General features: G+C 44.1%; 1 protein-coding gene across 1 annotated transcript; it reads left to right on the forward strand.

Annotated features, from left to right (window-relative positions):
• The first annotated feature begins 8,638 nt into the window (after positions 1-8,638).
• Positions 8,639-12,048, forward strand: NFKBIA (NFKB inhibitor alpha). The gene is made up of 6 exons (XM_081289931.1): positions 8,639-8,992; positions 9,598-9,706; positions 10,059-10,269; positions 10,555-10,643; positions 10,769-11,029; positions 11,492-12,048. The coding sequence occupies exons 1-6, from the start codon at positions 8,766-8,768 to the stop codon at positions 11,537-11,539; spliced, it is 945 nt and encodes a 314-aa protein (XP_081146057.1). The 5' UTR covers positions 8,639-8,765; the 3' UTR covers positions 11,540-12,048.
• Positions 12,049-12,881: the final 833 nt, after the last annotated feature.

Below are 12,881 nucleotides of genomic sequence, written 5' to 3' on the forward strand. Positions count from 1 at the left end.
ATGGCAACATGTGGCCCAAGTCAGTCAGTAAGCACTAGAAGGATCTGGGAGAAGGCTAAGCACTCGAGAAAGATAAGGAAGGAGTCTTGGAAAGGGTGGGTTCTGGCAAGGAAGCTGAACAGGGAAGGAGGGGAGGGGACATAGTCCTGTGTGAGGCCACAGCAGCTGGGACAGTGGGTTGGTGCTGGGGAGCACTGGAGATGGGTGGGGTCTGACCCTGCAGGGCTGTAGGTACCAGCTGAGGAATTCAGACTTTTCCCTGCAGGCTACAGCAGGCCACTGGAGGTTTTGTTATAGGAAATGATGGAATGGAAATGTGTATTAGAAACAGCATTTAAGAGAAAAAAATTTTCTGGTGATGAGAATCAAACCCAGAGCCTTGTACATGCTAAACAGGGGCCCCACTATCAAGCTACACACCCAGCCCAAAGAAAAGTAATTGTATAATTGTAACCCTTTTAGATAGCCTGATTTTTTTTAACCACATAGAGGTGTTATATTTCTTTTTTTTTAAATTGTAGGTGGACACAATAGCTTTACTAATTTATTTATTTATTTTTAAAGAGAGAGAATTTTAATATTTATTTTTTAGTTTTCAGCAGACACAACATCTTTGTTTGTATGTGGTGCTGAGGATCGAACCCGGGCCGCATGCATGCCAGGCGAGCGCGCTACCGCTTGAGCCACATCCCCAGCCCAAGGTGTTATATTTCAACTTAACTAAATTTTAAAACTGTATAAAAATATATAGCCAGGCACGTGACTGTAATCCCAGCTACTTGGGAGGCTGAGGTAGGAGGATCACAAGTTCAAGGCCAGCCTGAACAATTTAGTGAGACTCTATCTTAAAATAAAAATTTTTAAAAAGGACTGAGGGTGTAGCTCAGTAATAGATTGCCCCTGGGTTCAATCCCTAGTACCATAAACAAAAAAAATATGTTTATATGTATATATATATATATATATATATATATATATATATATATAATGTGTGTGTATATACACATATATATACATATATACACATATATACATATACAAATACACACACACACACACACACACAGGCCAATACCTTTGAAAAAATTTTAAATAGGAACTGTCAAGCAATATTGTAGAGTTGGAGGGGAAGCCCAGGAGTGGCAGTGTACGCAGTGATGAATTTGAATGCTGGTTCTGAGATTTCCTAGCTACAGCCTTGTGATTGTTTTACTTCAGCTATCTGAGCTTCAATTTCCTTTAAAACAGAAAATGATACCCATCAAACAATGCTGAAGATTAAATGAGATAATTATACTTGATAAGTATACCAAATATAGTTCAATGAATGTATAAATAACAAATCAGGAAGCCACTCTGGTAGAGCAAGGCCTGAACTCATGTGGGGAGAGTGGAAATGGAGAGAGGTCTGGGTATCAATTCAAAAGCAGGACGAACTGAGCTCACTGGCCCCAGGGGTTGCCAGAGAAGAAGCGCTCACAAAGTGGGCTCTGTCCTTGAGACCCTAGTACATGCTGCACTATTGTTTCAACTACATACCCAGCCTCAGTGCACATCCTCAGCCTCACTTTCCAGACTTTCCTGAGATCCCCTCAAGAAAATATTTATCAGAGAAAAGTTCTTCCATAAATGGCCAAGAGATGTCGCCGCAGACACTACTATCTGCACTGTTCCTCCTAGTGTGGATCTCCACCCTGCCTTTTGTGTAGGGAAAATTCCACTGTGGCTCCCTGTACTTTTCTCTTTGTCCTATGTCTCCCCATCCTCTCTGCTCTGAAATCCATCTGGGTACCTTCCTTGTTTTTTGTTATTTATACATTCATTGAGCTATATTTGGTATACTTATCAAGTATAATTATCTCATTGTTCTGGCAACCTGGGGTACCCGTGAATCTTTCAAGGTGGCAGAGCCAACATGGAGACTGGGATCTACATGTGCTTCCCTAATGTTCCTTCATCAAGTTTATAAAAATTGCTATCTAAAATCCATATCCATGTTGTCAAACCCACCCAGATTCTCCCCAGCCCCTTGAGTTTTAGGAGCCACCCCGTTCTCTAGTTTTCTTTTTCTTTTTATTTATTTTATTTTGTTTTACTGTAGAAAACTTTTATTCAGTGGTATTATTTGCATACACTCTAATTTCTTGTTTATTTCTTAATATTTTTGAGAATCGCTGTCTGGCATCCATTTGCATTACTCAAGCATTCGTGATGTGAAGATTCATTAATTTTCAGCTTCAGAGGTAGAGGCAACACTCTACTTTTCAGGCATCGCAGTTTCAAAAGTCTCCATCCAGACAGCCATCGGGTTCTAATCCTCAGGGCTTGAAATGAGGCAGAACATGGTGGAGGAAGAGTGTGGTGGAAGGAAGTGGCTCTCATGATCAGGAAGCAGAGATACTAACCCTATTTTTCTTCTCTTCCACATGAGTCCAGTTTTCAGATATTAGCACTCAAAGATCTGGTGATGCATGAACCTATCTTGCTGTCTAAAAACATCAGTGTTCCTGGTTAAAAAAATAATCCCTGAACTTTAGCCTATAAACAGCCATAGGATATGGGAAATGATGAGCATTCTTGAGCCAAGCTGAGTGACTTATCCGGAGGGAATATGTGACAGTCATGGGACTGGACTCTGACAGCTGAGACCTGGAAACAAAGGAAAAACATTCCAGGCCAGTCTGTCCCTTTCTCCCTGCTCATGGCTTCTGACTGCAACTCTTCTTATTCTGCTTCCTAAATGTGTAAAAATCAACTCAGAATGACTTTCAGAACCAATATCTTTATAGTTATTCTTCTCCATTAATAGCCTCAGAGACAAGTGTTAGAAACAAATCTCAGTTTCTAATACTTATCCAAGAAACCTGGGGTTTGACTCCAGAGAACAGAGTTTCTAAAGGCAGGTCTGAGAAAGGCCTTATCCTAGTGTCAGAGCCAACATGGAGACTGGGTTCTACATGTGCTTCCCTGATGTTCCTTCATCAAGTTTATAAAAATTACTAACTAAAATCCATATCCATGCTGTCAAACCCACTCTTTCCTGTTGAAGATCAAGGTTCCCAAATCCTTTCTCTGTTTATAACCTAAAGCAATATTTTAGCAACTCTGATTCTGTTTAACTTTGTCCAAGACCTTAGCCCACAGGGAGAAAAAAAGTTTCCTCTTTTCCATTAAGTATTTGTGATGGGTTTGGTTTAGCTCCTGATATTGAGAAGGATCTTTAGCCCTTCACCTAATTATGGTGCCCAAGTACAGGAACCTTATATCATTGATGCCTGATATCCTGCCAAGTACCAGGCTCTAATGTGGAACCTGCCTTATTTCTAGATCTCCTTCTACCCTGACTAAACTCGGAATGAATTTATACCTGAGACAAAACAGCAAAGACACTGGCACAGAGGGAAACAAAGTGTTACTAAGCCTCCACCACCTTCTTGATTTAACTACTCCTCCCAGAACACAACAGAACATGATCAATCCTACACACCTATAAATATTATTTGGTTACTGCCAACAAGCCTTGAAAAGGGAGAGCCAGGAATTTTGGCCAAGGGTGACATGTTCAGGCCTCCTCCTTCCCTTGCAGCAAGTTACCTAATAGGCAGCTTGGGCATGTGGTTAGGGCACCACCATGCTGGTTGCAGCATGAGCACTGCACAAGATGTTTACTGAAATAATGTGGTTCAAAAGTGTGTGTGTGTGTGTGTGTGTGTGTGTGTGTGTGGTTCTTGTGAAGAAAAATCAAAACTCTGTTGGAGTTGTACATATTTTACAGCATAGTGTTTAAAAATTCCTTGAAGGGAGGGACAACTCTCTTTAGGGCTCAAAGTCTCTAATTCTGACTCTGCCTGCCAGCAGCAGCCCTGCACATCCTGGATGGACACATCCCGGGAGCAGAGACCCTCTGAGGCCAAGGGAGCAGAGAGTAGGGGCCTTCCCCCAAACCACTATTAAAACATCATACCTTGACTGGAAAAACAGCTTGTAAACGTGTGGCCTATGGACTTTGTTTAGCCAAAAGACAAAATTGCATTGTTTGGTTTTCATAAAAGTTTTGATGTGAAAATTTTCACATCAAAATACATTTTCTTTTTTTTTTTTTTTTTTTTTTTTTTTTAGAGAGAGAGAGAGAGAGAGAGCGAGAGAATTTTTTTAATATTTATTTTTTAGTTCTCGGTGGACACAACATCTTTGTTGGTATGTGGTGCTGAGGATCGAACCCCAGCCACACGCATGCCAGGCGAGTGCGCTACCGCTGAGCCACATCCCCAGCCCCAAAAATACATTTTCTAATTTGTATTTTCCTACAATGGAAGATCAGCACTGAACTCAAAATGCCATGTGGCAAAGATTACTGACCTGAATAGTAGGAAAGCACACTCAGATCTGGGCTGCTGGAGATCTAGCCACTCCCCTTCAGACTCACAGGGCAGCTTCATTCTTCAGGGAAACCTGCCTGGCCTCTATGGAGGGTATTTGTACTTGAGATCCTTTAAGGCTTTGATCCTCATTAAACTGCAGAATTTGTAGCAAAGGGAGCACACTATAGCTTTGAGAGACTAACCACTGAAGGAGAGAAGAAGAATGCCTGAGATTGGACGTAGAATATACATTCAGAGGGTAGGGAAAATAGCTCAATGGTAGAGTGCTTGCCTAGCATGCACAAAGGCCTCTGGGATCAATAGTAGCAACACACACACACACACACACACACACACACACACACACATTCAGAATGTCACAGAAACCAGGTGCAATAGCCCAAACTTGTAATCTCAGCAACTGGGGAGGCTGAGACAAGAGGATCACAAGTTTGAGGCCAGCCTCAGCAATTTAGCAAGACCCTAAGCAACTTAGTAAGACCCTGGGGATTTAGCTCAGTGGTGAAGTGCTCCTGGGTTCAATCCCCAATACAAAAATAAAAAAAGAATGTCACAGAAGGACTGTGCATTAGGAGTGTGCCTGCCTTGCTTGGTCTTCAAGGACCCTGCTACAGTTCCTCTCTCTTCCACCCTGGCTATACTGAGTGATAGTATCCTGACAAGAGTTTAATTTTCAGGGCCCAAAATAATTTAGGTTTAATTGGCCTAGCCAACTGGCACAGGCCCACGATGCTAAGAAAATTGAGCATTGTGGTACAAACCTATAATTCCTGCTATTTGGAAGGCCGAGGCAGAAGGATTACAAATTTAAGGCTAGTCTGGATAATTTAGCAAGACCCTGGCTCAAAATAAAAAATTTTAAAAAGAGCTAGGGTGTATGTCAGTGGTAGATTGTCTCTGGGTTTAATCCCCAATACCATTAAAAAAAAAAAAAAAGGAAGGAAGGAAGGAAATGGAAATGGAAGATGTTGGAGTACCTGGTTAACTTACAACATTTTCTGCACTGTAAAATCACTGGGCACTTCAGGAAGTAGGCTTAGCCTGTACTGAGCATTTCCCATCCAGGAAGAATGCACAAGTTACCAGCAGCCCCACCAGGCCCCATGATGCTCGTTTTCTCATGTAGGTGCTCTTGCCCACAGGGAATCCCTAGAGGATCATAGTCCATCTTGTCATTCTCAATGGCTACATTCTGAGTTAAAATACAAAGTTAACCTCAAGGTGAAACTTAATTCTTTGTCTTCTGCACTAAAAAGAAAAAAAGGCTTGGGAGAGTAAATTGGGGTAGAGCAAGTGCTTAGCATGTACAAGGCCTCTGGGTTCAATCCCTGGCAACCTATACACACTCACAGAACCACATAACATTAAAATTTGTTTATGTAAGGTTTTAACATTTTTAAAATGTTCAAGGTTAGTTAAAATATTTGACAATGAAGAAAAATTCAAGCACTGTGAAGGGTCTATAAAGACCTTCCTAAACCAAAAGTCAGACCCTTTTGCTGTCTTCTTCCTTTTTATGTACAAAAGAAAGAAAGAAAGAAAGAGAGAGAGATAGAGAGAGAGAGAGAGAGAGAGAGAGAAAGAAAGAAAGAAAGAAAGAAAGAAAGAAAGAAAGAAAGAAAGAAAGAAAGAAAAAGTGTGCTCATGGTTCTGATTTCCAAGCATATTCTTTTTCACCCAAGTTGTAATGTTTGTTGACTTAAACCATATTGAGCCATATGTGAGGGGAGAAAACCTGTTGGTTCACATTATTCAAAACTGTCTCCCAGGGTTGCAGGAAAACAAAAGGTAGTTCCTTGGGAATCCCCACCTCATAAAGATTCAGCACCGCCCTAATTTTTAAAAAGGCATTGTGACAAATCAAGGAAGGCTTAGGCCAGACTCTTACCACTAGGTGTCACACTAAACAATCAGGAACAGACCACCATATCCTGAATGCTATCAGGAACATAAAACCATCAAAGGAGGTGCAAAGAAATTTATGCCTGAATTTTTATAACTGCAGTCCCAAATTCTCTTCTGGTGTACCTGTTGGTGGTGCTTTTAGAATTCAACATTGCTGTACATTTAAAAAAGATGTGAATATCCCCAGATAGGGGGAACACCTACCCTTTCTTTTACAGTCTGAGTAGAAAGGATTTAGAGTATATTCCAAATTATCGTGTATTCGGTCTCATTTCATGATTAGTTTTTAAGTGTTAATTTTACAACTTCTTTGGCCAAGTGGTTAATATATTGGGGTAGAAATTAGATGAACTGCCATAGATGCCTGGGTAAATGTCCATGCATTTCAGTTTCTTTTTAGGAAAATGGGAATAATACCTATTTACAAGATTAGTTTTGAGAACTAATAATGTAATACGTAAAGTGTTGGAGTTCTTTCAAAAATTTATAGTATGATATTCCCAAAAGCCTTGGTCATCCTTCCAAAGAAGGGTTAAATATGCATTTGTGAACAATACATTTTTAAGCCACGGAAGACCTTAAGTAGAATTAAGTCCAATCTTCTTTTAAACACAAGTATACCACTAAAATGTTAACTGACATCTCCAACTAATATGCAGTTAATTAGAGCTACAATCTAGAATTAAGATCTCCTGTTTAGAGTCACTGTTTTACACTGCCTCTATAATTGTATACATGCACACCAGAAGCCTAAGAGAAAACGGAGTCAATCCCAGGGAAGTTTTCCTTTGAACATATGATCATTACTACCTGGAAGTTTTTATTTCTTGATTTTACTTTTTTCCCTCCCCTCATAGTTTGTCTTTAACCCTATCAATTCTGTTCTCTACATTAAAATATTGAGAGAGGGGGTGAAGATATAAAGAGAAGGGAAAGGCTGGTTAGGGTACAACCAGTCAAGAAAAAGATGACTGCAATTATCTACAGAAATCTTTACAGAACTATGGGGCATTTTTAAATATATATATTTATTCTTTAGTTGTAGGTGGACACAATTCCTTTATTTAATATTTATGTGGTGCTGAGGATCGAACTCAGGACCTCACACATGCTAGGTGAGCGCTTTTCCTCAGAGCCACAATTCCAACCCCAGAATCTTTTTTTTTTTTTTTAACGATACTGGGGATTGAACCCAGAGCCCCAAACGTTCTAAGCAAATGCTTTCCCACTGAGATACATCCCCAACACCATTTGGGCAAATTTGGAAAAAATCCCAACCTGGGGGACTTTATTTTGGCTGGATCAATTCTATAAGAAGCTGATGAACTCAAACCACGCCTTGAGGTGGGGTTGGGGGCAGAAGCATCAGTTCTATTTCTCCAGATGAAATCAGAAGATAGTGAACCCAAACCCTTTATCTCTGGAGTGGGTACCCAATGCATGAATGTATCCTACAGCCGCCCTCCTGCGGAGAAGAGGAGCAAATTGAAGGCAGCAAGAGATGTGGGGGCAATGTTAGGGCTGCCTTCAACCTCCTGCAGGATGCCTAGCAGTTATTTTCTTGGCTATCCTTAAAGGCCAATCTTGGGTAAGGCACTAACCTAGTCCTCAGCTGGGCACCCAGAAGTAGGCTCAGGATCAACTCTCTGCAGCAGCACAAGGTAAATCAGACAGTAGGAACTCAATAGTTGAGGTATCTGCAACTTCTATTACAAAGATTTTCACAAGTGTGTGTGTGTGTGTGTGTGTGTGTGTGTGTGTGTGTTAGGGATGAGGTAAAAGTCCCTGCACCATGAGATGAGCCTGATATTGGCAGAAACACTGATGCCTGCGACCTTTTAACCACCAGTATGTCCTTCCCAGCAGAAAGAAGTTTGGGGGAAGCAAATCCCTACACCTAGCCATCATTTCCACCCTTGAGTTTTCAAAAGATCTAAAAACGGAAAGGACCCGCAGGTTGGCAAACCCCAAAGAGGAACCGCCCACCAAGTCTGAGTCCTTGGGATCTCTGCAGCCGACGACCCCAAATCAAAACGATCCTGGGAAACCCCAGGGAAAGAAGCTTTCTTGCAGAGGGACAGGGTTACTGAGTGCAAGCTGCAGGGAAGTACCTCGGGGGAGGGGGCTTGATCGCGAGGACTTTCCAGCCACTCAGCGCTCATGAAGAAGTTCCCAGTACATGACCCCAGTGGCTCATCGGAGGGAGTTTCTCTAATGAACCCCGGCTCGGGGCTTAGGCTTCATAGCAGAGGACGAGGCCAGTTCTCTTTTTCTGGTCTGACTAGCTTGGAAATTCCCCGCGCCTGACCCCGCCCCGGAGAAATCCCCTGCCTGCGTTATAAGGGCGCCGCGGCGGCGCTGCCGAGCCCACAACAATCCGAACGTGCAGTTCTGCTTGCTAGCGACACTGCGAGGAAGGCAGCGCGCAGCCCGCAGCCGGGCGCACGTGGGGACAGCGCCCTGAGCTCTCAGCGCGCCATGTTTCAGCCAGTCGAGCACGCTCAGGAGTGGGCCATGGAGGGCCCCCGGGATGCGCTGAAGAAGGAGCGGCTGCTAGATGACCGCCACGACAGCGGCCTGGACTCCATGAAGGACGAGGAGTACGAGCAGATGGTGAAGGAGCTGCGAGAGATCCGCCTCGAGCCGCAGGAGGCGCCGCATGGCACCGAGCCCTGGAAGCAGCAGCTCACGGAGGACGGAGACTCGTAAGTGTTGCGGGCCCTTGGCGGGGGTCGGGCGGACGTGCGGAGCGGAGTGGGAGCGCGGGGCCTGCAGCTCAAGCCGCGGGCTAAGGGGCCTCTATTGCCTGCGGGTTGTCTGCACCGTAGCGAACCCTTGCAAAACTGCAGGGCTGCGCGTGGGGAAAACGGGAGTTGTCTCGGGCTCCGAGGGCCCACGGCTGGGCACCTCTGCATCACAGCCGCCTTGCCACACACCCCCATCCCCCCGGCCCCGACCTCGCGGCCGGGGGCGGGGCGGCGGCAGGGACGCGAAGTCCCCAGTTGCATAAGGCGGGCCGGGAGTTTCTGGGCCGCTGGCGGGCGCCGCGCGGCGGGGAGGGGAAGTACAGGGCGTTCCGGCCGGGCTGGAGGGCGGGGCGGTCTGGCCGGCGCCCGCCGCGGAGGGGGTGGGGCCCGGAAAGTCCCTGGGCGCCTGCCAGGAACACTCAGCTCATAATAACCTCGCGGAAAACACCGTGGCCTCGGCCTCCAGAAACCCCGACCTTGCGCAATCCCCCGCAGCCTGCGCTTCTTGGGCCCCACGCAGTGCACTCACCAACCCTGGGGGGTTTTCCCTCTCTTCCCCTCAGGTTCCTGCACTTGGCCATCATCCATGAAGAGAAGACACTGACCATGGAAGTGATTCGCCAGGTGAAGGGAGACCTAGCCTTCCTCAACTTCCAGAACAACCTGCAGCAGGTGGGCCCCTTACCCCGCCCTGTGCCCTACCTGACCCCATGGTGGAGCTGGATCATTTCTAAATTAACACTCCCTGGCCCATACTGCTGGATCATTTCTAAATTAACACTCCCTGGCCCATACTGCTGTGGCCTTTTTCATTCAAATCTGCCAGCTTCCTAGAGAGTGAAGAAAATTCCTTTGGTTTGGTGAGGTCTTTATGACCTGCTGAGAGCCTCTGGTATTTGCCTAACCCCCTGTACCTGTCTGGGAGGAGAAGCACCCACAACCAGGAGATGTCTGGGATTCAGGGAATCAAATTATGGGTTTGTTTCCGTGGCTCATCCTTCTTTGTATCCTTTTCCATTTGTAGACTCCACTCCACTTGGCTGTGATCACCAACCAGCCAGAAATTGCTGAGGCACTTCTGGAAGCTGGCTGTGATCCTGAGCTCCGAGACTTTCGAGGAAATACCCCCCTACACCTTGCCTGTGAGCATGGCTTTCTGGCAAGCATAGGAGTCCTGACACAGGCCTGCACCACACAGCACCTCCAGTCCATCCTGCAGGCCACCAATTACAATGGTATGTTTGACTGCCCCATCCAAGGGCAGTTGCCATGGGGAAGGGGTGGGTGGGCCAACTTAAGGAGTAGGGCAAGAGCTTAAATTTCCAGTATGTGAAAGGTTGAGGAAGCACGCATTCGACATACCTGTTTGATGTCCTTACAAAGTTCATTCACAACCCAAATTCTGAGTTCTTAAATTTCATAAGATGTGACCATTTGTCCCATAAAAGAACAGGGGTAAGGTTCTGCCTCATGTGTGAGGGTTGACAAATGACTATACTTTTTGCCTTTTGTTCTTCTAGGGCACACATGTCTGCACTTGGCCTCTATTCATGGCTACTTGGGCATCGTGGAGTTTTTGGTGTCTTTGGGTGCTGATGTCAATGCTCAGGTGAGTGCTTCATAACCTACAGATGGAGTGAGTCAAGCTCCTCCTCAGTAACACTAAGCATACTCTTTTTGCAAGCAGAAATTCCAAACTCAGCTGTATATATCTTAAATTGCTCTTGGTTTCAGGAGCCCTGTAATGGCCGGACAGCCCTCCACCTCGCTGTAGACCTGCAGAATCCTGATCTGGTGTCCCTATTGTTGAAGTGTGGGGCAGATGTCAACAGAGTTACCTACCAAGGGTACTCCCCGTACCAGCTCACCTGGGGCCGCCCGAGCACCCGGATACAGCAGCAGCTGGGCCAGCTCACCCTGGAAAACCTTCAGATGCTTCCTGAAAGCGAGGATGAGGAGAGCTATGACACAGAATCAGAGTTCACAGAGGATGAGGTTAGTTTCCATTAACATCTTCATCACTCTGCCCAAGATAATGAGGGCTATTTTCCTGTACCCTCCCAGGCCCTAGAGCTACTCTCTATTACAGGGCTCATCAGTTTCTCAAACTTGAACCTATATAACCAGTATCCCAAGAGTATGCCTTTTGTTTGTTTGTTTGTTTGTTTCGTTTTGTTTTAATAGCTTATCCTTTCTCTTGATCCTGGGAATTGAACCCAGGCCCTTGTGCATGTGAGGCACCTGCTCTACCACAGAGCTACACCCTAAGCAGTAGTTTAGCTTTTTTTTTTTAATGAAAGGAGCATTCAAGGAAAATTCCTTCAGCCTGTCAGTTTCATTATATTTGGGTTATGGAGAAGGGATTCCAAGAATACTTCAGTTATTTTCAGTAGCCTCCCTACAACACCCTTGGCCAAGTTCTGCAAGTTTAACATGTCTTTTTTCTTCTTGTTTTAGCTGCCTTATGATGACTGTGTGTTTGGAGGCCAGCGCCTGACATTATGAGCGGAAAATATTGAAAAGAACATGGACTTGTATATTTGTACAAAAGGAGAGTTTTATTTTTCTAAAAAAACAAAAAAGGAAAAAAAAAATTCAAAGGGTGTACTTACCACCCACACTTCACACTGCCTGTCCCCAAACATTCTGTTGTGGTAGATCAGCCCTTATTTTGTTATTTTTGTGAACTTTTTTTATGGGGGAGCAAGAAAGATTGGAATTCAAAGAAAACCTCTTTAAAACTTCACCTTTGTAGGGTTTATGGAGAAGATTTTGATGAAAGAACTACATTTTATTTATTGTGCTGTTGATTGAATCACTGTTTATTTAGTGGCTGACCCCAGTTGTGTCCTGTCACATGTAATAATAACCAGGTGTTTGGTGGTGTGGGGTTAAAAGTCACTACCTATCAAGGTTTGTATTACCCTCCTGTAAATGGTGTACATAGTGTATTTTGTTGGTAATTATTTTGGTACTTCTAAGATGTATATTTATTAAATGGATTTTTACAGTTATTCCTGATCATTGTCTTCAAGCTGTCAAGGGATTCCTCCATTCTGAGAGTTGCTCCATTCTTAGGTAGAGATATAGGTAGAAAGCTGTGGGGGAACAGCCAGTTGTGCTCACATTTATACCCATCCTCCCATCAAAGCTTTGCAGGCAGCCCCTGGGCCTGAGTGGGAGGGAGGCTGTCGCAAGCATGAAAGGAAATGCCAGTCTCAGGCTTAGGGTGGTGACAAGCTGTTCATCCTGTAGCTGAAAGGCTCTCCGTTGTCATTTTCTTTCATTTCCTTGATTTAAACTATTCCAGAACCCTGCTTCCACTTCAGGAAATTATTTTGGATGAGAGGAATATGAATTCATATTTTATAGAACTGGGAAAAATCTCGTGTAATAGTGAAAGTTCCTAAGGACACGGACTTAGAAATGAGACTACACTGATATCTGTTAGCAGATGTTGTGAACATTGCAGAAGACAATCCATGTTAAAAACAGCAGAGTGCCAGGTATATAGGGCTAAAGAATAATACAGGCTGTTGCACAATGTCCTGTATTTCACAGTGGAAGAAATTAGAATGGCCTGTCACCTTTTAGGAGAGGCAGATGGTTAATTTTTAATTTTTACCCTTGTTTTCAGGCAGTTAAATATTTAAATATATTGCATCTCTGAAACTACCTATTTTGTTATTGGCTGTAGTACAAAAATACTACTGGCTTCATGAGTTTTGCAAGAAATCAGCAATTTGAAAGTTGAATTTAGATACTCTGTAATTAGCATTTTTTCACCCTTAGAATGAATTTCTTGCTTAAGTAGGAAAATAAAGCTTAGGACATTTTATAAAATGAA

Source organism: Spermophilus citellus (assembly GCF_964194105.1).
Source record: "Spermophilus citellus genome assembly, chromosome: 4".
Lineage (NCBI taxonomy): Eukaryota > Metazoa > Chordata > Mammalia > Rodentia > Sciuridae > Spermophilus > Spermophilus citellus.